The sequence below is a fragment of the Cricetulus griseus genome, chromosome 6 (genome assembly GCF_003668045.3).
Source record: "Cricetulus griseus strain 17A/GY chromosome 6, alternate assembly CriGri-PICRH-1.0, whole genome shotgun sequence".
NCBI classification, from domain to species: domain Eukaryota; kingdom Metazoa; phylum Chordata; class Mammalia; order Rodentia; family Cricetidae; genus Cricetulus; species Cricetulus griseus.
In genome coordinates, this window is record NC_048599.1 from 138,959,660 (window position 1) to 138,978,821 (window position 19,162).

The window sequence follows — 19,162 nt, forward strand, 5'->3', positions numbered from 1 at the left end:
ACTTAGTGGGTCACACACATAAAAGGTTTGAAAATGGGACTGGGCCAGCTGGGGAGAAGCTGGGAGCTGAAGAGTAACAGAGGCAACGTGACTAAAATTCATTACACACATGTCTGAAAGAATAAAAACATAATTTAAGGCCAGGCATGGTGACACATGCCTTTAACCCCAGCACTCCAGCACTCGGGAGGCAGAAGCAGGCAGATCTCAGTGACTTAGAGGCCACTGGGTCTACAAAGAGTCTACACAGACAAAGAGTCTACACCAAAGAGAAAAACAAACAAACAAACAAAAGAACCAAAAACGTAATTTAAAAACTAAAGCAACTGTGTGGTGGATAATCTTTTATGTCAACTTGAATCACCCTGGAAACAAATCTCTGGATGTCTCAGGGATTATCCAGATTAAGCTAATTGAGGCAGGAAGCCCAGCACCCCAAGGGGGATGGGGCGCCATCCCATAGGCTGGGTTCTCAGACTGAATAAAAAGAAAAGCAAGCTGAGCCAGCATTTGTTCAACTATGCTTCCTGATTATGGATGCAACTGCTGTCTCATGCTATCCCATAATGTACTGCACCGCAGAACTGTGAACCAAAATAAACCTGTCCTTCCTTAAGTGACTTTGTCAGCATTTTGTCACAGTAAAATGACAAGAAACAAGTAAAGACTCCACCAAAGGAAAGCCCGTGATCTCTATGATATCAATCATTTGCTACCTGAGGGTCAGTGCAGGGTAGCATGCACCCACAGGCCCAGTGGGCTTCCTAGAGAGATGCAATGGGACAGACAACAGTGAGGTGATAGGAGGGGACAAGGACTTGGGAAGCTGTGCAGACACATCACATGTGAGGCCTGGGGATAGTGCACTGATTGGGGAATGAGCCCCATCTCAGGTTAGTGGTATGTATGCTGCCCATGTGGGTCTGTGCAGCTGTGAGGACTAGTTCTTCTAGGCACGGGGCACTGCAGGGACAGAATCAACAGAACCTCCCAAGACTCACATGACCTGTGACCATGCCCAAAGCACCCAACTTTATCCTTCAACGTAACCCTGCTTCTCTTCTCACCAAAGGCATGATTACAAATTAGACCATAAATACATCACTTCTATCTATAGCTTATGTAATGAAGCTTGGTTAAGCCTGCATAGAAAAGGGCTCATTACCACAAATACTAGAGCCTACCAATCTGTTTTAGAGATGGGGAAATAGTCAAGGTAGGGCTCAGTTTCTCCCTGCCCCAGGCCAGCTCACTGACTTATAGGGCCACACTCTATGACACAGGGGCCACCAAATGCCCAAGTCTACAGCCCACAATCCACTTACCATGGGTACGCAGTGTAATCAATCTCCCGGGATGGCGGGCGGCCAACAGGTGGCTGGGGACAGAACACAGGTCTATTAATAGAGGGGAAGCTCATGAGAAACCCAATCCTGGGACCAACTGTCTATACTGGGCCAGAACTTCAGGTGGACTTAGCCCAGCAGCCCTGAACCGTGACATCCCAGGGGCACTGCCAGGACTTGCCCTGGGTAGATGTTCAGGATGGCTGATGGAGAGAATGACTGGCTTTCCCAGAAGGCATGAATGAATGAGGGACCAGCAGCAAACTTAATTCCTGGGAGGGAAAGGCTGAAGGCCACAGGATAATCCCAACAGTGGGCATGAGTTGGCCACACTAAGGAGGTACTGTGCCCCACCCCCTACCCCCAGCCCCCTGTCCTGCTCTGCTATGGGTTCCCCAGGTCTATCCAAAGAGTTCTGAGTGTTTAAAACTTTTCCTTCAAGCAGCAGATGAACCTGGTGGGTCTGGGGTGAGCAGGGTGCCATTTGTCCCAGCAATTTCAGGGAGAAGTGTCTTTTTCACTTTTAGTTGTGTGGGGGGGGAGGGGGTCTGGTTATTCCAGGTCAACTCCTTGCTGCTTTTGACATCAGAGCCAAGAACAGCCTTGTTTGTTCCAAACAAGACCCAGCTTTCAGGCCTTGTATCTGGGACGCTTCCTCTTCCCCAGCCCTAATGGCCTAAGAGGATGTAAAAAGCGTCTCATCCACAGGGGAAGGCAGTGGTTCTACATGAGTTTCAACTGGGTGGATGGCAGCTGTGGGGTTCGTATAAGAATGAACCCCATGGGCTCATAGATTTGAATGCTTGCTAACCAGGGAGTGGAACTACTTGAGAAGGATTAGAAGGATAAGGAGGTGTGGCCTTGTTGGAGTTAATGTGTCACTAGGGTTGGGACTAGAGGTTTCAAAAAGCCCACACTAGACCCAGGATTTCTGTCTGCTGCCTATGGAACAGAATGTAGCTGTCAGCTACTGCTCTAGAGCCATGCCCCCCACCGTGATGATTGTTAGACCCCCGAAAACTCAAGTATCCGGGGTCTCAGGCCAGGTTCGCGGTCACCCCAATCACCAGGCGGATTCGAGAGCTTGCTGCAAACTGCACGAGGCTTTATTGTAATTTAACGAGCTAACCCCATGTTAGCTCGGGTCTTTTACCCACCCGCCATGGCGGACAGCTAGAAAAAGACGGCTCCTTGGGTCTCCCAAAAGATCTTATAGGGCAGCGTAAGGGGAGTGACTAGGGGTACGTACAGGCTCACGATTGGTGTCCCTCCAGGCTTGGAGGGCTTGCCCTGTGTTGATTGGTCAACTGGTTGTTATGGCCCATAGGCCCTCCCAGGGTGGTTGCTATGCTCTCTACGTCATTGCTGTGTGCTTGTCCGTAAAGCACACCCAGGGTCGTAAAGCCTAGCGCCACCAGCTAACCTCTGATTGGCTCCTTGTCACGAGTCAGGCATCTGACTTTCTAGTGTCTAGGTCAAGGTCATAGAAGCACATGTTTGACCATTATGGCTGCCAAAAGGGAAGCCGGTTCCTTCAATGATAAGGGAATAAGCCTCTGAAACTGTAAGCTAACCCCCAAAGAGATGCTTTCTTTCCTAAGAGTTTCCTTGGTCATAGTGTCTCTTCACAGAAATAGACTAAGACATCCCACAGGCAGCTCATCTTCAGCCCTCAAACCTTCAACAGGCAACAGCGCCCCTGCCTGCCCCAACATGAACTGCTCTGCCCCACTGTGGCCATCCAGCAAGGACAACCTGACTCCCTGGCCCTAGCTCTCTGAATCCTGGACTCTGTGATCTTCGAAGCATGGGGGGGAGGGGGGAGACTCACCCTTCCATCCACTGGGCAGGGTTTCACAGATGAGCTAGGAAAATAACCAGACTTCCGGGTTTGAACCAGTCGCCCCTGGAGGAAGAAGTGACCAGGAAGCATGAGGGACCCTAAGATGCCTGCAGCTATCCAAATCCCAAGTCCAACATGAGTGTCACCTCCCTGCTGGGACCTTAGTCGGCCTCCTCACCACTTGGAGCAGAGAAGTGAGGACATTCCCACTTTACACAGAAATAACACCAAGGCTCAACACAACAGCCAGGTGTTTCTGCAAGTCCACCTAAAAGACAGGTGACACCCAGGGAGGGGGTAGGGAGGATGAAGACCTTGTGTGATGCTTACGTGTCAATTTGACACAACCTAGAATCATCTAAAAAGAGTCTCAGTGAGGGACTGTCTATCAGGCTGGCCTGCCTCTGTGGGGGATTGCTGTGATTGCCTAAAGTGAGGTGAGAAGAGGCAGCCTGAGCCAGGTGGTGGTGCACATCTTTAATTCCAGTACTTGGGAGGCAGAGGCAGGCAGGATCTCTATGAGTTCAAGGTCAGCCTGGTCTACTGAGGGAGTTCAAGGACAGCTAGGGCTACACAGAGAAACCCTGTCTCGAAATGGGTACCACTCCCTGGGTTTGGGTCTTGGTCTGTATACGAGTGGAGACGGTGAGCTAAGCACTAAGCCTGCATTCCTTCTCTCTGCTCTTGACTGTGGATGTGATGTGACAGGCAGCTTCAAGCTCCTGCCTGACTTCCCTGCAGTGATGGACTGGAGCTGTGAGCCAAATAACCCCTCTATCTCCTGGGTTGCTTTCTGTCAGGGGGCTCCATCACAGCCACAGAATGAAACCAGGACACCTGGGATGCAGAGCATCCTTCAGGACCTTCCGAGTCTCATGTTATGTGACTGTCTAGTCTGACTCAATAGTCTGGACTCCATTACTGATGATTACAAAACATTACAAATATCACCAACCTTTACCCTAACTCTGTACTCCAAGCTGGCCATGGAATCTCAGGGTTCCTTAATGCTGGGGCTCAACAAAGAGGGGGCTAAAGACGTAATACACTCGAGCTCAGAACTATAAACTAGTCCACAAGAATATAATGGGGCCCATGTTTATCTCCCTCTCACAGGGCCCTGGGGCCAATCCTGTGAGGGACTGCCAACCAGAATGGGAGCATTGGGGATGAGGCATGGCATGGCTGGCACAGAAACTGGTGAGGGCCTGTGGGGTCTACTAAGGCAGAAAGGACAGGGCAAACAAGAGTTGCTAACTGTGTAGCAAATGCCTCCAGGAAGAGATAGCAGAATTCACGTGCAGAACGGAGGTGGCAGAGGCCATAGTAAGCACCCCCTCTTCACTCCATGGCATCACCCCCAAACCTCCCTGCTCTGGCCTTGGGGGATGGGCAGGGAGAGGAGCAAGGCTGCACCCCTCCCTCCAGGGCCCAGGACTCACCTCCCACCAAGGAGAATCGGGGTCACCCCGGAGCAGCTCTATCACATCCCCTGTCTGGAAGGTCAACACGGGCTTCCCGGGTGGGGCGGGGTTACCATGGTAATTCTGCACGGCAACCATCTTGGGCCCTATGGATGACAAGGTAGAAGAGGATGGCTCACCAGTGATCTCATCCCTGATGGCAGCTCACCCCTTCACAGACCCTTTCTGGTCTAGGGAACCCTTCTGTGAGACCATTCCCCAACACAGAGGAGCCTACAATGTCCCTTCTGTACCCTTCACATATGGCTCCTATATCTTTTTGATAAATATCCTAAGTAGATTATCTACTCAAACAGATTTGAGAACATTCCAGTAACAACTGCTTATTTTTAGATGGAGCTTTCTGTCTCTTCCAGACACCGCTGGATCTACAGTGTAAACCTGGGTGGGTGGGGCCCCAAGTTAGAGATGAGGTCCCACAGAGCTGGTGAGAGGCAGGCCTGAGGCTGCAATGGAGATCTAGGCTGAGCCCCTAAGAATCCGAGGCTCCTCGGACGGTGTCCCATTGTGCCCCAGTTTCACACCAGATGTCCAAAGATGTCGCAGAACTGTCTTGCCAGGCCTGGTCCAGGTCACCATGGCCCAGCTGTGGTAGCATCTGGGTGGAGACTGAGTTTCCTCTGTTGAAGGTCAGACTTCATCCAAAAGGTGAAGCCTTTAGGCCTGCCTTTTTCAACAGCCTGGGATGCCCAAACCAACGGGACAGAAAAACAGCTATGATCCCTGGGCTTCCTGCTCACTCGGATTTTGGGGCAGCAGCTTAACATGTCTCTGATCTGGGGTGGAAGGTCCTTGACTCTCTGCTGCCTGGCCCTTTCCCACCCCATCAGAACCTGAGTCAACCTGGGGAAGCAGCCAGAGAGGCCAGGGCAAAGAATGGCTGTGCTAGCTGGGTGGTGGTGGGGAGTGACACATGCCTTTAACCCCAGCACCTAGGAGGCAGAGGCAGGCAGAGCTCTGTGAGTTCAAGGCCAGCCCGGTCTACAGAGCAAGTTCCAGGACAGCCAAGGCTACACAGAGAAACCCTGTGTCAAAACAACAAAACAAACAAACAAACAAACAAGGTCGTGCAAAGTAGCCACCACCATGCCCAGGCCCAGCTTGTCAGCTGATACAGACTGCAGAGGTGGCTGAGTCCAGCACACTCACCTGGTCCAGCGCCAGGAGCATCCTGTAAGGACAAGGACAGATGGTTAGGGAAGGTGCTGTACCTTTAGTCCCCACATCAGCACCACCACCCCACAGGAGAGTCAGGGTAGGAAGCAGGAGAGCAGGGTCACGTCTTAACTGCCCGTAGGTGTCTGCAACATTACTTCCCTCTCCCAACGTTAGTCATACCCCCCCACCCTATGTTCCCCAACCCCATTACACACCCCTAACTCTTACCTCCCCCAGAAAGCCTCCCTGACCACCCTCCAGTGTCTGTTCTGGACACGCCCTGGGAAAATATAACTAAGTGCTGTGTGATGGAGGCACCTCCATACCCTTGCAGGGCCTGGTGAGCATCCATTCAAGGCTGGACAACAGGGCTGGACTCTATAGCTTGCCAGAGACATGGCATATGTCCTCTAATGGCTTTAGTGACCTGTCCCCATGGGTAGGTATGCTGTGTCACAAAGGTGCAGCTACAGCTGGAGATCCCTAGGGAGTAGGTGAGCTGCTAGGACACGCCTCAGCTATGAGACCATGGTGGGGGGGGCTGCATGCATGGGCACACAGAGACACTTCTATGCTATGGTGAGGGGGGGGACAGACACGGGACACAGCCCCCAAGGAGTGGGAAGAGTTAGGAGCACTCACCGAGTCTGCAGGAGAACCTGTAAAGGAAGCAAATCAGGGGTCAAAGAGGAAGCCTCAACAGAAAGGCAGCCTCTGTAGTGTACGCTCACACCACAGAAGTGGCTGGGTGAGCTGCAAGGGACTCCCTTCAAAGGTCCATCACAGATATGAACATAGACCAGCCTCACACCTATGAAAGTTACCTTGACAGAAAGTTCTGAGTTCTAGCTCCAGGGAGCCATGTGTAACTCAGACTGGAAGTTATACCTGAGATAGCCTAGGCATTTCTACCTGAGCCAACTCTGTCTGAATGGTAGCAACTGCCAGGGTCACCTGGTAGAGCCTGAGATTCACAGGGCAATTTCCACAGTTGGTTAGTGATACCTGCCATGGGTCTGTGATAGAGGCAGGTGTGCAAAGGTGCCTGTTGCCATCCTCCTATAAGACCCTCCAGTTGGACACTGGTCATTCAGTTGTCATATAGGAAGGAAGATATACCCTAGCCATTGCTAGGTTGGGCTTCTATCTCAGCACGGGTCAAAACAAGGGTCATGACAGCTAGGATATGTGGCTGGTGGGACCTCAATGCCCCAACTATTGTGGCCACAGACTGCTCTGGGAACATTTGTCTCTTTTACAGACCCTTGGCACACAACAGTGGTTAGCAGTGTTCCACAAGATGGCAGCACAGCCTCTGCCCTGCCCAGAAAGAACTCCCATGGCTCTCAGGAGGGGCTGGCATCTCCCTAGTGGCACCTAGGCTCCCATAGGGGTTACACAGCCCATCTACTTTGGTGGTGGTATTGTCACACAGCTCACAGAGGAAAGCTGACCTATTGTGGAGTATTTGTACACTGTGTGAAGATGTATTGCTGTGTTGGTGTAATAAAAAGCTGGACAGCCAATAGTTAGGCAGGAGGTATGGGTGGGACTTCCGGGCAGAGGGAGAGAAATAGAAAGAAGAATCTAGGTGCAGAGTGGACAGCAGTAAAATGTGGAACGAGTTGAACAGACAGAATGGGACACTTCTGGTAAAAGCCACATGGTAGAATGTGTATTAATAAAATTATAGGTTAAGTTATAAGAGCTAGCAGGACAAGCCTAAGCTAACAGCCAAGCCTCCATAATAAGACTCCGTGTTGTTATTTGGGAGCTGGCTGGTGGGACAGAAAAGGACTCATTAAACTGGCCAAAGCCAGAGGAGCACTGACCAAAGCTGAGTCTCACAGCCAACCAGACGGAAAGTAGCTTGAAGAGCAATAGCATCCCCTAGCAGAGGACAGAGGGAAGCAGGGTTATACCCTCAGGGGAGTCACAAGGGAATAATGTCTGATGCCAGCCAGGGGTTGTGATGACACAGGATACTGGTCTCAGGAAGGACCCCACTGATATAACACAGAACAAAAGCCCCAAGGAGACCAGGACCTGGGCACTTGGGAATGCAAAAGGAAGGAAACATCCACATGCCTGCTGGTGCCTGAAGGAACTATGAAAAGTTCTCCCTCCCCCCTTTTCTTCACACTTTGCTACATTTAAGACATTTTCTAAACAACTATCCAATAATTAAGATGGAGAAAAGTGACTCTAAAAATGTTGTTTTCTAAAAAGTGACAAAAAATATGACAAAACATTGATTCCAGCTATTTCTATGGCTTTTGTGTGTTTATTTTTGTGACAGGGTCTCATGTAGTCCAGGCTGGTCTCAAATTCACTATAAAACCAAGGACGTTTTTGCCCTGATTCTCCTGCCTCCACCTCCTGAGGATACCTTTCCAACGGAGCTACACACATCAGCCCACACTTTTATCTAGAGAAGCATCATTGGCGATGCTTCTTCTCTTCTCTTCTGTTAAGACAGATTCTCATATGTCACTTTGGCTGGCCTCAAGCTCATAGAGATCCGTCTGTCTCTGTCTCCTCAGTGTTGATATTAAAAGTGTGCACCACCACACCTGGCCCTATCATCTTTTTATTTCAGGTCTTCTTTTTCTATTCTATTTTTAAGTTTGTTAACTTTTAGAAACACACACACACACACACACACACACACACACACACACACACACACACACACACACACACACACACACACACACACACACACACACACACACACACACACACACACACACACACACACACACACACACACACACACACACACACACACACACACACACACTACGGCAGTTGCCTTGCATGAAGACTTATGGCCACAAGAGGGCGACATTGACAAAGTCAATACCATTGTCAAGCTTCAATTTCTAGGGCTGATCTGGAGTAGCACCTACTAAAACAGAAACCAAGGTGACAAGCTCAGTAACCCGACCTGGTCAAGCACAAGAGGATTGGTTTCCACTGCAAGGAGGGCAGATGCAGGGCTGTCCCAATAGAAGAAAATCAAGTGAAAATCAGCCCTGGGACTCAGAGCAAGATGGCCTCCTCTTGCTCTCAGTGCAGCCTGATACAGCAGTACCTCCCCAGTGAGTGGTGAGGATGGGGCTCTCATCTGAAGCACAGAGAATGCCTGGCACTCAGCAGGTGCCACTACTACCTGTAAAGGGCTTCCCTGGGAATGCTGTCAACACCCCACACTTTCCCATCAGAGGAAGTTTTAGGGTTGGCAGAGAATTCTGCTAGCACGACCAAGACCCAAGACAGATTTTACTCCAGCATCAGAATAAAATACAGCAACAAAAGCCTAAGCTGGTCTGTTCTTATCTGGACTCTGCTCAGTAAGGCCTTGACACCTCTCAGGACTGTCATGGGCTTTTGGCGGCTGCCTAGACACTATGAGATGGGACACCCTTTAAAAACTCTGAATGTCTTCCCAAATTAAACACTTCAGAGGACTTCTTGGGTCTAGTTTCTGCTCCTGGTACCAGCAAAGCCCAACCTTCCCCCTGCCTGACAAATGATCATGAGAACAAGTACCCTGAAAGTAGTGCATGTGCCCTGCACACGTGACAGACACAAGAGAGCACCTGTGTGCACAAGTGCACAGTCAGCAGCTCACTGACCAAGCTGTGACCTTCCTGGAGGAAGAACCAGGGGTGAGAGCCAGTTATGATAGGGATTTATGGTGGGAACCCCCACATTCCTGCTGAGAATGTTCTTTGCCTTTTGTGGAGGTGGGTCAAAGGGACATGAACTTACTTCCGGAATGGGGCAGAGGCACAGGAGATGGAGGAAAAAGTCACAAGAGCTTTGGGGGGGAACTACTCCCAGCTCTGGCTTTTGATACCCCACCCCCAGTCAAGTATCTTCCCATCCGTCTTGGCCTCAGTTCCTCTCATCTGACCTCCTCCTAAGGCAAAGAACTGTCACTGGGCGAAAGGCAGTGAGCAAGAGGTCCTCACAATCAGGGGCACGGGTGTTGGGGCCCATGTCGATGCACTGGTGGGTACTCACTGATCTTGCAGGGGGGCATCACCTCCAGGCACTCCTTGTGTGCTCCAACACCACATCTGGTGCACAGGTAACCCTGGTAGAAGGTACCCCTGCGAAGGGGAGGGTGGGAGGTGAGCCACGGTCATTGCCCTGGTCGAAACCTGTCAGTTTACCTGGTGATCTGTCCTAGCACATCCACGCCCCAAAGCACCTGCTCTCCCCTGACCACCCCAGCCTGGCCCCTCACTCCACGGTCCCCAGCAGGGGCAAACCCTCCGATGGCCTTGGCTGCTGTCCCTATTATTATGCCCCTGGTTCTTTGAGACATCCTATGGGGCTAAGGTGGAAGGTCGGGTGCCATGGTTTCACAGGGCAGCTGAGAAGAGTGTCCTGGAGCCTGGGGAGGCTGTGTGTAGAAGAGACCTACCTGAGGAACATCTTGCAGGCTTTGCAGTTGGTGGTCTTGTCAAACGTGTACATCTGGAAGCTATGATGGTTGGCATTGGCCTTGTCTGGCTTGATGTTTGACCTGGTGGAAGGAGAGAGTAGGAACTCAATGGCCAGGCTCCCTGAGCCATGAACACAGGGACAACTACATAAGGACCCTGGCTGCACACACCAGGACCCTGCACTCCAGCCTGGGTCTCCCCACACATGGCAGGGGAAAGAGTGGGAGTATATAGGGGGAGGGATCTTAACTGCACCATGCTAGCCTGCAGTGTGAGGCAGAAGGTTACTGAAAATGGCCCAGGAGTGTCAAACTTAGCATGTATATGTTGTTCCTCCTTGTCCATTGTTTTCCTTTCTGAGGTTTTGCCTACAATCCAAAGTGTACTAAAAATATTACGTGGAAAATTCCAGAATTGAGCAGCTCACGGGTTTTTTGTTTCTGTTGTGAATAACATAATGAAATCTCCCTAACCCAGGACATGGGTTATCCTCTGCTAATATATCTGTGCTGTGGAAGCTACCCACCTGCTAGTGGTCACTTAGTGACATCCGGTATCAAATCACAAACACATAGTACTTGCATTCCGGTGTCCTGTATTTTACTTACCACTGGTCCCTGTGCAAGTGTAGTGATTGGTAATTTCATTACAATCCAGCATGTGTCTAATAACTAGTTTCTTAGTTACTAATTATACCGATTTACACTACCACAGGTCTATATACTTAAGACATCTATACACATAAGGTTTGATGCTACTTTGGTTTCAGGTACTTGGTGGTGGCCCTGGACTGTGCCCCATGGATGGCGGAGCAATTACATTAAGGTTTACACTTCACAGTGTAAGTGCTTATAAACTCTGCACAGATGTGGAATTACCAGCTCATGGTCACACCCTGAGAACACATTCCCTTCATCTTCTCTACCATTAGATTTGAGGAGGCAGGACATACAGACAAACAGAAGCAAGGAAGGAGAGATGTGCACCAGGAGGGAGCTCACAGGTATTCTTCAACTTCTGTGAATACTTGAAACTGCTTCAAGACTTCCCTGCACAATGCTGGGAAGAGAAGTCCAACCCACAGAAACCAAGGGGCAGAGAGCCCCAGGCCGCTCAGTCTGGACACAAGCCAGCAGGCAGCATCACTCAGTGTACCAGCCTGAGAAGCTGCCCTTACCTGACTCTTGTACCTGAATCTTACCATGTGGGAAGCCTCAGGGAGCGGTATACTCCCTACAAGTCCCCAAGTCTGGTTGCCATAGGGTCAAGTGCACACACCACATACCCCCCTCTGCCCTCCATCTGCTCTATGTGTTGGGGTGCCCCTTCAACCTCATGGGACACTGTTCTGAGACTTTCACACAAAGACAAATCCCGGTGGGCCCTGAGGACCAGTTCCAGGGGTCACCTTCACCAGTTACGACCCAGCTGTCAAGTGCAATGTTCAGCCTCAATGGTGGTGAGGCCCATCTAGCAGGAACCTAATGCCACCGGAGACCTCTGGGAGACAGAGCTAGGCCTGCTGAGTCGGCTGGTGTCTCATGGGAAGGAGCTTGCCACACGCTGAGCAGCAGAACCACTTCCCACTATTGCTTGTCTGAGGTCAGCAGGCCAGAGCCAATATGTCTGAGGCTCCTGCCCAAAACTCACATGGCCATCTCGAACTGCTCCATCCACTTCCTCTTCATGTCTTCCGTCTTGCAGAAGAACTGGAAGCCTTGCTTTCCTTGGAGGTGAATCAGGTAGAAGCCATAGGACCACTGTGGGGACAGAGGCATGCTGGTAGCTGCCATGGCTTTGGACACTATCAGGTATACACAAGTCTCTTACTGGTACTGTGTATGTATGTGTGTGCCTGCGTTTGTGTATAACATGTCCTTGTGTATATACGTACACACCCTTGCCTGGCTGCATGTATCCTTGCACATGTGAGAATGTGGGTGCATTGTGCTCTCTCCTGAGCAGGCCAGGGTGTGCTCATGTGTCACGGTGCATAGGAACCTGTACCTACACATGTGACTGGCCTTATGATAAGCACACATGTGCTTTCCTGTGTAAACACGTGTGCATGTACTGGGCCTGTGTGCATACGTACTTGTTTCTGTTCCTGAGTCTAGAAGTGTCCACATATGTATACCTAAGCCTGTGTATGCCTGTCCATAGCTCCTTTCACAAGTGTATACATCATGTGTGCATGTGTTCTGACCTGTGTTAGTCATGTTCCCTACATGGACACATGGACCCACGTGCACAGGTGTGTAGGTAGTGCTGTGTGCACATGTATGGATGCATGTCTGTGTGCAGAGATTCTGTTTGTGCTCATACGTATGCATGTGGGGGTCCCTGCTATGTGCACATATGTATATGGGGGCCCTGCTGTGTTTGTGTGTGTGTGTGTGTGTGTGTGTGTGTGTGTGTGTGTGTGTGTGTAGAGCCTGCTGTGTACACATGTATGCATATGGCCCCTATTGTGCCCATGCATGTGTGTGTATGTATGCTGGGACCCTATGTGCACTTGCATGTGTGTAGGGGGCCTGCTATGTATGTATGGCTACACGTATGGGTGTGGCAGCCCATGCTCAGGGCCCACCCTCTGACAGGATATCCCACCCTTCTTCCACACCTTCATGAGACATTTCAACCCAAATCCCTGCTGTCCCAAGGACTCCCCAAGAGTGGTACCCAGCAACCAGCCTATGGCCCTTCCACAGCCCCGCCCATTCACTTTCACATCCTGGGTAAAAAACCAAACAAAACAAAATCTGAGTTAAAACAACAGGGAAAAAAGAAGCTGGGGTCAGATGGTTGAGGGTCTGACCAAACCGAGCAACCCAGCAGTTGACCCCACCCACTGGCATGGCCAATACTCCAGGCTTGAGAAAAGGGCTTCCAAAGGGCCCCCGGTAAAGTGTAACCTACTCTATTAGAAGTGGAAGGACGGAGGGGGCAGAGAAGGGAGGAACATAGGGAAGGGGAGGGAGAGAAAGGAGGATGGTGCAGGGCAGAGATCATGATGCCTGGCCTGCCAGTGCTCAGTGACCCCTGACATTCACCTCCCAGAAAGGAGAGCAGGTGGGCTTCCAGGTCACACCTGCAAAACTTTCACCACAAATATATGTCACTTTCATGATTCAGATGTAGAGGAAGGAGGGGGAGGGGAGGGCCATGAGCCTGGTCTACTCAAGCGCAAGGAGCCCCAGACCCACAAGTTTGGAAGGGCCAGCATTGGGCAGCACTGGGGCGGGGATGGAGGGGTGTGGGGGGCAGGAGAGCACCAGGGGCTTACCATCTTCCCATGAGACTAGGAAGCATGAAGAGGAAAGGAAAAGGGGAGATAGGTCATTAAGAGGCTTGGCTGGCCCTGGATGCACTGCAGCCTGGGGAGGCTGATAGGCTTGGGCAGCAAGACCCAACCTCTCAAGCACTCTAGGCTGTTCTCCCCAAGCTTGGGAAGTGGCCCTGGTCTTCCTCTTGTTTCAGACACCAGAGCTAGGAGGAGCCTGTGCATGGTGGGCCTAAACCCTGTATGGGGACTTGCAGAAGTCAGGGCCCTTAGCAGCTGGGCTCCCATCCCCAACCCAGTGGGGCTATGCACAGAAGGCGCCGTGCTCAGAAGCCTCAGAGAAGCAAGACTGAAGCAAGACAGTCTGCTGCCATCCCATCCCCTCCCGCCACAGCCACAACCACATTGCCCATTCCCTTGTGCCCACAGTCCCTCCTCCTGCAGTCCTAGTCCACTGGATTTCAGAGCCTGACAAACCACAAACCAGCCCCCAGCAAACAAGGCAGAGTAGCAATGGAGGAGGAAAGGCCAGCTTGTTGCATGACACAATGAGGTCCACTAAGACTAAAAGTCAAGGTTGAGAGCTAGGCTCTTACTAGTGCCCTAAGTAAGGCCTCTCCCTCTGCTTCTGATGAGTCCTAAGGGTGCCCACCACCCATCATGGGGACAATCTGCCACAGTCACAATGACAAGAGGACAGAGCCTTCCTGCACATCCTGACACTGGATGTGTTCTCCTGGCGTTAGGACGTCCCATCTGCCCCTCTCCAGATCTGGACCCACCTTCTTGATGTCCTTGTTGTGCATAGGGTCATCAGTCATCTTGTGGAAGAGCAGTTCAATGACCTCCTTCAGCTCATAGCTGTAGCCCTTCCTCTTACACACGATGACCACCTTGTCAAACAGGAACAGGTACCTGACCAGAAAGTACATCGAGTGTCAGGACAGCCATTCTCTGTGTGAAGACTCCAGCCAGCTGTCCCTAAGGCCAAGGTCTGCACATGCTGTCCACTCTCCAAGGTGAGGTCAACCAGGTACAGAGACTTGGTCACGACTCCGCTATTCCCATAAAGCCTTCCTCAGTGTCGTCTCCAGGCAGAAGGTCCTCAGTCCTCTATCTTGGCCTCCCTGGGAGCACTGCTCAAAGGCCACAGCCAATTCCCTCTTCTGCGTCCCCAGAACCCAGGTCTGCTGGGACCCCAGGCCTCACAGTTGCTGGACTTGTTCCAACTTCGCCACCACCTGCCATCTACTCCCAAGAGGACACTAGACCGGGAGCTCCCACGGCCTCTCAGTCAGTCTCCACCTCCCACCTTTAAGTATCTCCCAGCCTCGCTCTGTGCCCACCAAAGGCAGGGCAGTGCCTTTGTGTGGCCTCTACTGACTGGTATGACAGGCACACAGGCTTGTGTCAGAACATCAAGTCATTAGAACAGAAGCTGCATAAAGCCTGTTGTGCTGTTGTTCCTCCCTCAGGAAGGTCTGTTTCAGGCCACCTGGGAGTGGGGTCCCTGAGCTGGAGGGTCAGCCTGGAATGGGGTGCCACCTCTCAGCCTGCTCACCTGTCTTGCTTGGTGTGGTTGACTATGGACCGGACTTTCAGTTCCCCATCAATCTTCGGCCTCCCAAATTCCTCCAGCTTCACTTGCTGGGAAAGGCAATGACCGTTAGCCCAAGGGCAGGCGACCTCTGCTTTACTAGACAGGGAGACAAGTGGGCATGCCCAGGGCAGGATGGCAAGACCCAGGAAGATGTGCCAACGGTGATTGGGTGGTGTTCAGGATGAGGTAGACCAAGGCCATTATGGACCTGGGCCAAGCCTGTCCCTTCCTAGGGGGCCACAACTGGGACTTCTTGAGCCCTGGGAACAAAGGGCAATTGATGGCCTGGTCATGCTCACAGGCAGCTGTTGTGTGGAAACCAGAGCTGGAGGAAAAGCCAGAAGCCCAGCCCTGAGAGAGCTAATAAAGAAAGCAAGTGGCACCACAGGACTGAGTGGCAGCCACAGGCTGGGCTCTGGCCATGGGGTCATCTCCACAGGAAGCAACCCTGTGCCCAGCCCTGCTGCCACCTGGCTGTGTTTCCAGTTCTGCCTGGATTGTGCCCCTGGGTTCTGTTTAAACCAGAGAGGTCTGCCTCTCCACCATCCTCTGCATAGTTTCAAAAGGCAAGTCTGTTCCGGAAAAGACAGAGGGAGCAATTTGGGGGCGGGGTATGCCTGGGGATGGCCAATGAGTGTGACTCCCAAGTTCCCTGCATTTCATGAAAGCTCCTAGGGCTGATTTTCAGTGTGACACAGGCAGGCCTAAACATGACAAAGAGTGGGGCTCACATCTGCTTGGGGACTCTGCTATGCCCTTTGTCCCCATCAATCAGGACATGTAACTCCAGGTACCTTTACCTAGAGAGGGCACAAGGCTGCATGCCAGGTGGCAGTCATGTCCTGGGAACATCTACACCCATGGACCACTGTTCTTTGTGAGACAGGGCCTGTTGTATCCCAGACTGGCTTGGAAGTCACCATGGAGTCGAGGACAACTCTGACCCTTCTGCCCCCCTATCCAAGCCCCCTCACCCTATACTGGACTACAGTTAATGTCTCCAAGCCCAGATTATTCAGGGCCCCTGTACAGGAGAGGCAAGCACTCTGCTAACTAAACAGTACCCACAATGCTTTCTTTGTCATTTAAAGAGCAAATCTGACTCGAAACACCAAATCAAGCTCCCCTGTGGACAAAGGCAGCTTGTCACTATGTGGTGATTAGAAAGCAAGGATGAGAGCTGAGGGGCCTGGACCCCACTAATGCCCGCACTTTCTGTCACATCCTTGCTTAGAGATGCACAAGGACATGAAGTGGAATCAGAATACTGCTTGGCAATTTCTTGCATTCACTGGCTGGTGGCATGGTCTAGGGATGTCTCCTGATGAACCAGGTCTGCAGAGGGCTCCTCTGTAGATGAAGATGGGCATCCTAGCCAAGATATCAGGATTCTGGCTCCCCAAACTCATGAGAGTGAAAAGTCACCAGGAAGAGGAATTATTTGTGACAAAACAGGTGGCTCTGTGTCAAGGTGACTCTGGACATTGGACAGCATTTGGAGATGCAGTCATCACTTGGGGTCAAGGGTGCTATTAGCATCTGATGGGTGGGGACAAGGGCGTGCTTAATTTCTCCTAATGCAGAAGACCACAACACAGAGAGGTTTGAGTTTGGAAGCAGCTCATGTCTTCTCCCCAGTCAACCTCTGGTTTTTTGTTTTTTGTCGTTGCTGTTTGGGTTTTTGGTTCTTTTTGTTTTGTTTTCTAAGTTTTTTAAGACAGGGTTTCTCAGTTCAGCCTTGGCTATTCTGGAACTCTCTCTGGAGACCCGGCTGGCCTCGAACCCACAGAGATCTGCCTGCCTCTGCCTCCCAAGTGCTGGGATTAAAGGTGTGCGCCACCACCACCCAGCCCCCAGTCAACCTCTGAAGGAGTGGACTAGAGAGTGTCAGCCCTGCTTGTCAGAGCTTCCAGAGAAGGAGAGATTTGAAGGTCAGCTCTCAGTCTAAGATGACTGCTGCCCCACCCCCAAACCAAACTCTGTCTATTGCCCATCCTGAGGACAGGGAGACCCTCAGGGACAAAGGAGGGTCACAGACCAGACAAAGCCTCCTGCCTCGGGTGACCACAGCCTGCAACAAAGATGTAAAGGGTCCTGGCTGGGAAGGGAGAATGGCAACTATGTTGCCAGTAGGATGTTCTCCATCTCCTCAGCCCTGCTCAGGGTCCACTCAGGGTGTAAGGCACTCGGGTAGGCTGGAGTGGATGAAGGCTTGCATCACCCCGCCTCTGGAGGCTGGGCATGCCACCTCCCACTTTCCTCCTACTCCCTGACAGGATTCACAGGCGGCCACTATGGTAAGCACAGGTGGAAGGGACACCTGCTTACCAGGTTTTCTATGGAGCACTGGAACTCGCTGATCTTCTTCAAGGTCTCTTTGTCTCGCTTCACTTCATTGATGTACATGGCCAAGTCCTGGAAATCAAGATAGGAGCAGTGAACCAAGGGGTGGTGGTGGTGGTGGTGGTGGTGGTGGTGGTGTGTGTGTGTGTGTGTGTGTGTGTGTGTGTACTCCAAGCCCTGGCCAGCCCAGCCCAGCCCAGATGGTCATTCCACACCCCTTCCTCCATCTTGCCTGGGCAGCTAAAACTCCAGGCAAGGAATAGGAATAGGAAACACCACACTCAGGTAACAAGGGAGGAAACTAAAGCTGAGAATACAGCATTTGGGCCCAGACTACACGTTGCACTAGTGAGGGTGCTGAGAACCCCCAAATCCAGGTTTGTGACTTCCCTCATTCAACAGGACTTCTAAGTCAGAATGGAGAAGCATCCCAGTATGGTAAGCCACAGTGGTCCACACACAGCCACTGTCTAGACCTACACATCTTTCTGCTCTCATGAAGGCCCAGCCCCACCTCTCTTGAAGAGCCTGGGTATTCTATTTTAAGTGCTTTAGGGAGAACGGGTCCCTATACGATACTGCAATTCTCCACTTGGTCACCAGGGGGCAGTGCTCACTTTGCTTCAGAAAGTTTGCTATGGGCTGGAAACCATGCCCAGTGGTGGCTGGGACAGTGCAGCAATGATCCTGCCCAGAAAAGCAAAGCAGAGAGGAAATCCCCAAAACACAAGAGCCAGGCCCACATCCTGAAACCAGTTCCTACCTCCTTCATGGCCTCTCTTGCTTCTGGGGGTCACTTCAAGGGCCACACCCCAAGCCTTGCACCGGACAAGGCTGAAGCTCCCTAACAGATACCACACTGTATGTATTTTTTTAGAGGATGGGTTTTGTTCTAAATCAACATCAGGGACAGAATATGAGCAAGTGTGGCCCTGTGCACACCTGACTGGAGCCACAGAAGTGCATTCTGGGGTGGGGATTCCCACAGAGACAGATACTAGCGCCCCAGAGGCAAAGCTGCCTAGCAGAGGACACAGCCTTGCAGGGAGGGTACACTGCAACCCTGTAGGAAACCCAGCTCTGGGGCAGTGGCAGCTCAGACACTGGCTAAATGAAGGATTTTATGCTTTACATTGGGGACATTAAAGGTTTTTAGATTCCCTTCTGTATTGGTTTCTGTAGAGGACACTTCAACTGAAGAACTGCCTCATCACACCGTCTTGTGGTCGTGTCTGTGAGAGGACGTCTTGATTGGTGATTGAAGTGAGAGAGCACAGTCCACTGTGGGCAGTGCCACCCCTAAGCGGGTGAGCTATATAAGAGGGCTAGTGAGCAAGCCAGAGTGAGTCAAAAAGCAACCTTCCTTCTGTGGTTTCTGCTCCAGGTTCCTATTTGAGTTCCTTCCCTGGCTTCCCTTCATGATGGACTGTGGCCTAGAAGTGTAATCTAAAATAAACCCTTTTCTCTGCTAAGTTCCTTTTGATTGTGGTGTTTTATCACAGCAACAGAAAGCAAGCCAGACATCTTCCAAACCTTTAAGTTGTAAGAGCTGACTCTCAGTGACATGGAGCACGCAGACAGAGGTAACACACTCTGCAATGTTTGGAGCTATATTCGGCGTACTGTACCATAAAGAGACCAGAAG

At 51.4% G+C, this 19,162-nt stretch overlaps 1 protein-coding gene across 1 annotated transcript in view; it reads right to left on the reverse strand.

Annotated features, from left to right (window-relative positions):
- Vav2 (vav guanine nucleotide exchange factor 2) overlaps positions 1-19,162 on the reverse strand; it is a 170,355-nt gene that overhangs the window by 12,319 nt on the left and 138,874 nt on the right. The window contains exons 12-22 of the mRNA XM_027423023.2: positions 17,503-17,589; positions 15,136-15,221; positions 14,357-14,489; positions 11,942-12,051; positions 10,270-10,371; positions 9,864-9,952; positions 6,474-6,490; positions 5,823-5,844; positions 4,632-4,759; positions 3,178-3,252; positions 1,326-1,378 (exon numbers count right to left, since the gene is read on the reverse strand). Coding sequence (XP_027278824.1) covers positions 1,326-1,378; positions 3,178-3,252; positions 4,632-4,759; positions 5,823-5,844; positions 6,474-6,490; positions 9,864-9,952; positions 10,270-10,371; positions 11,942-12,051; positions 14,357-14,489; positions 15,136-15,221; positions 17,503-17,589 — 902 coding nt within the window. The remainder of the gene's footprint in view (positions 1-1,325; positions 1,379-3,177; positions 3,253-4,631; positions 4,760-5,822; positions 5,845-6,473; positions 6,491-9,863; positions 9,953-10,269; positions 10,372-11,941; positions 12,052-14,356; positions 14,490-15,135; positions 15,222-17,502; positions 17,590-19,162) is intronic.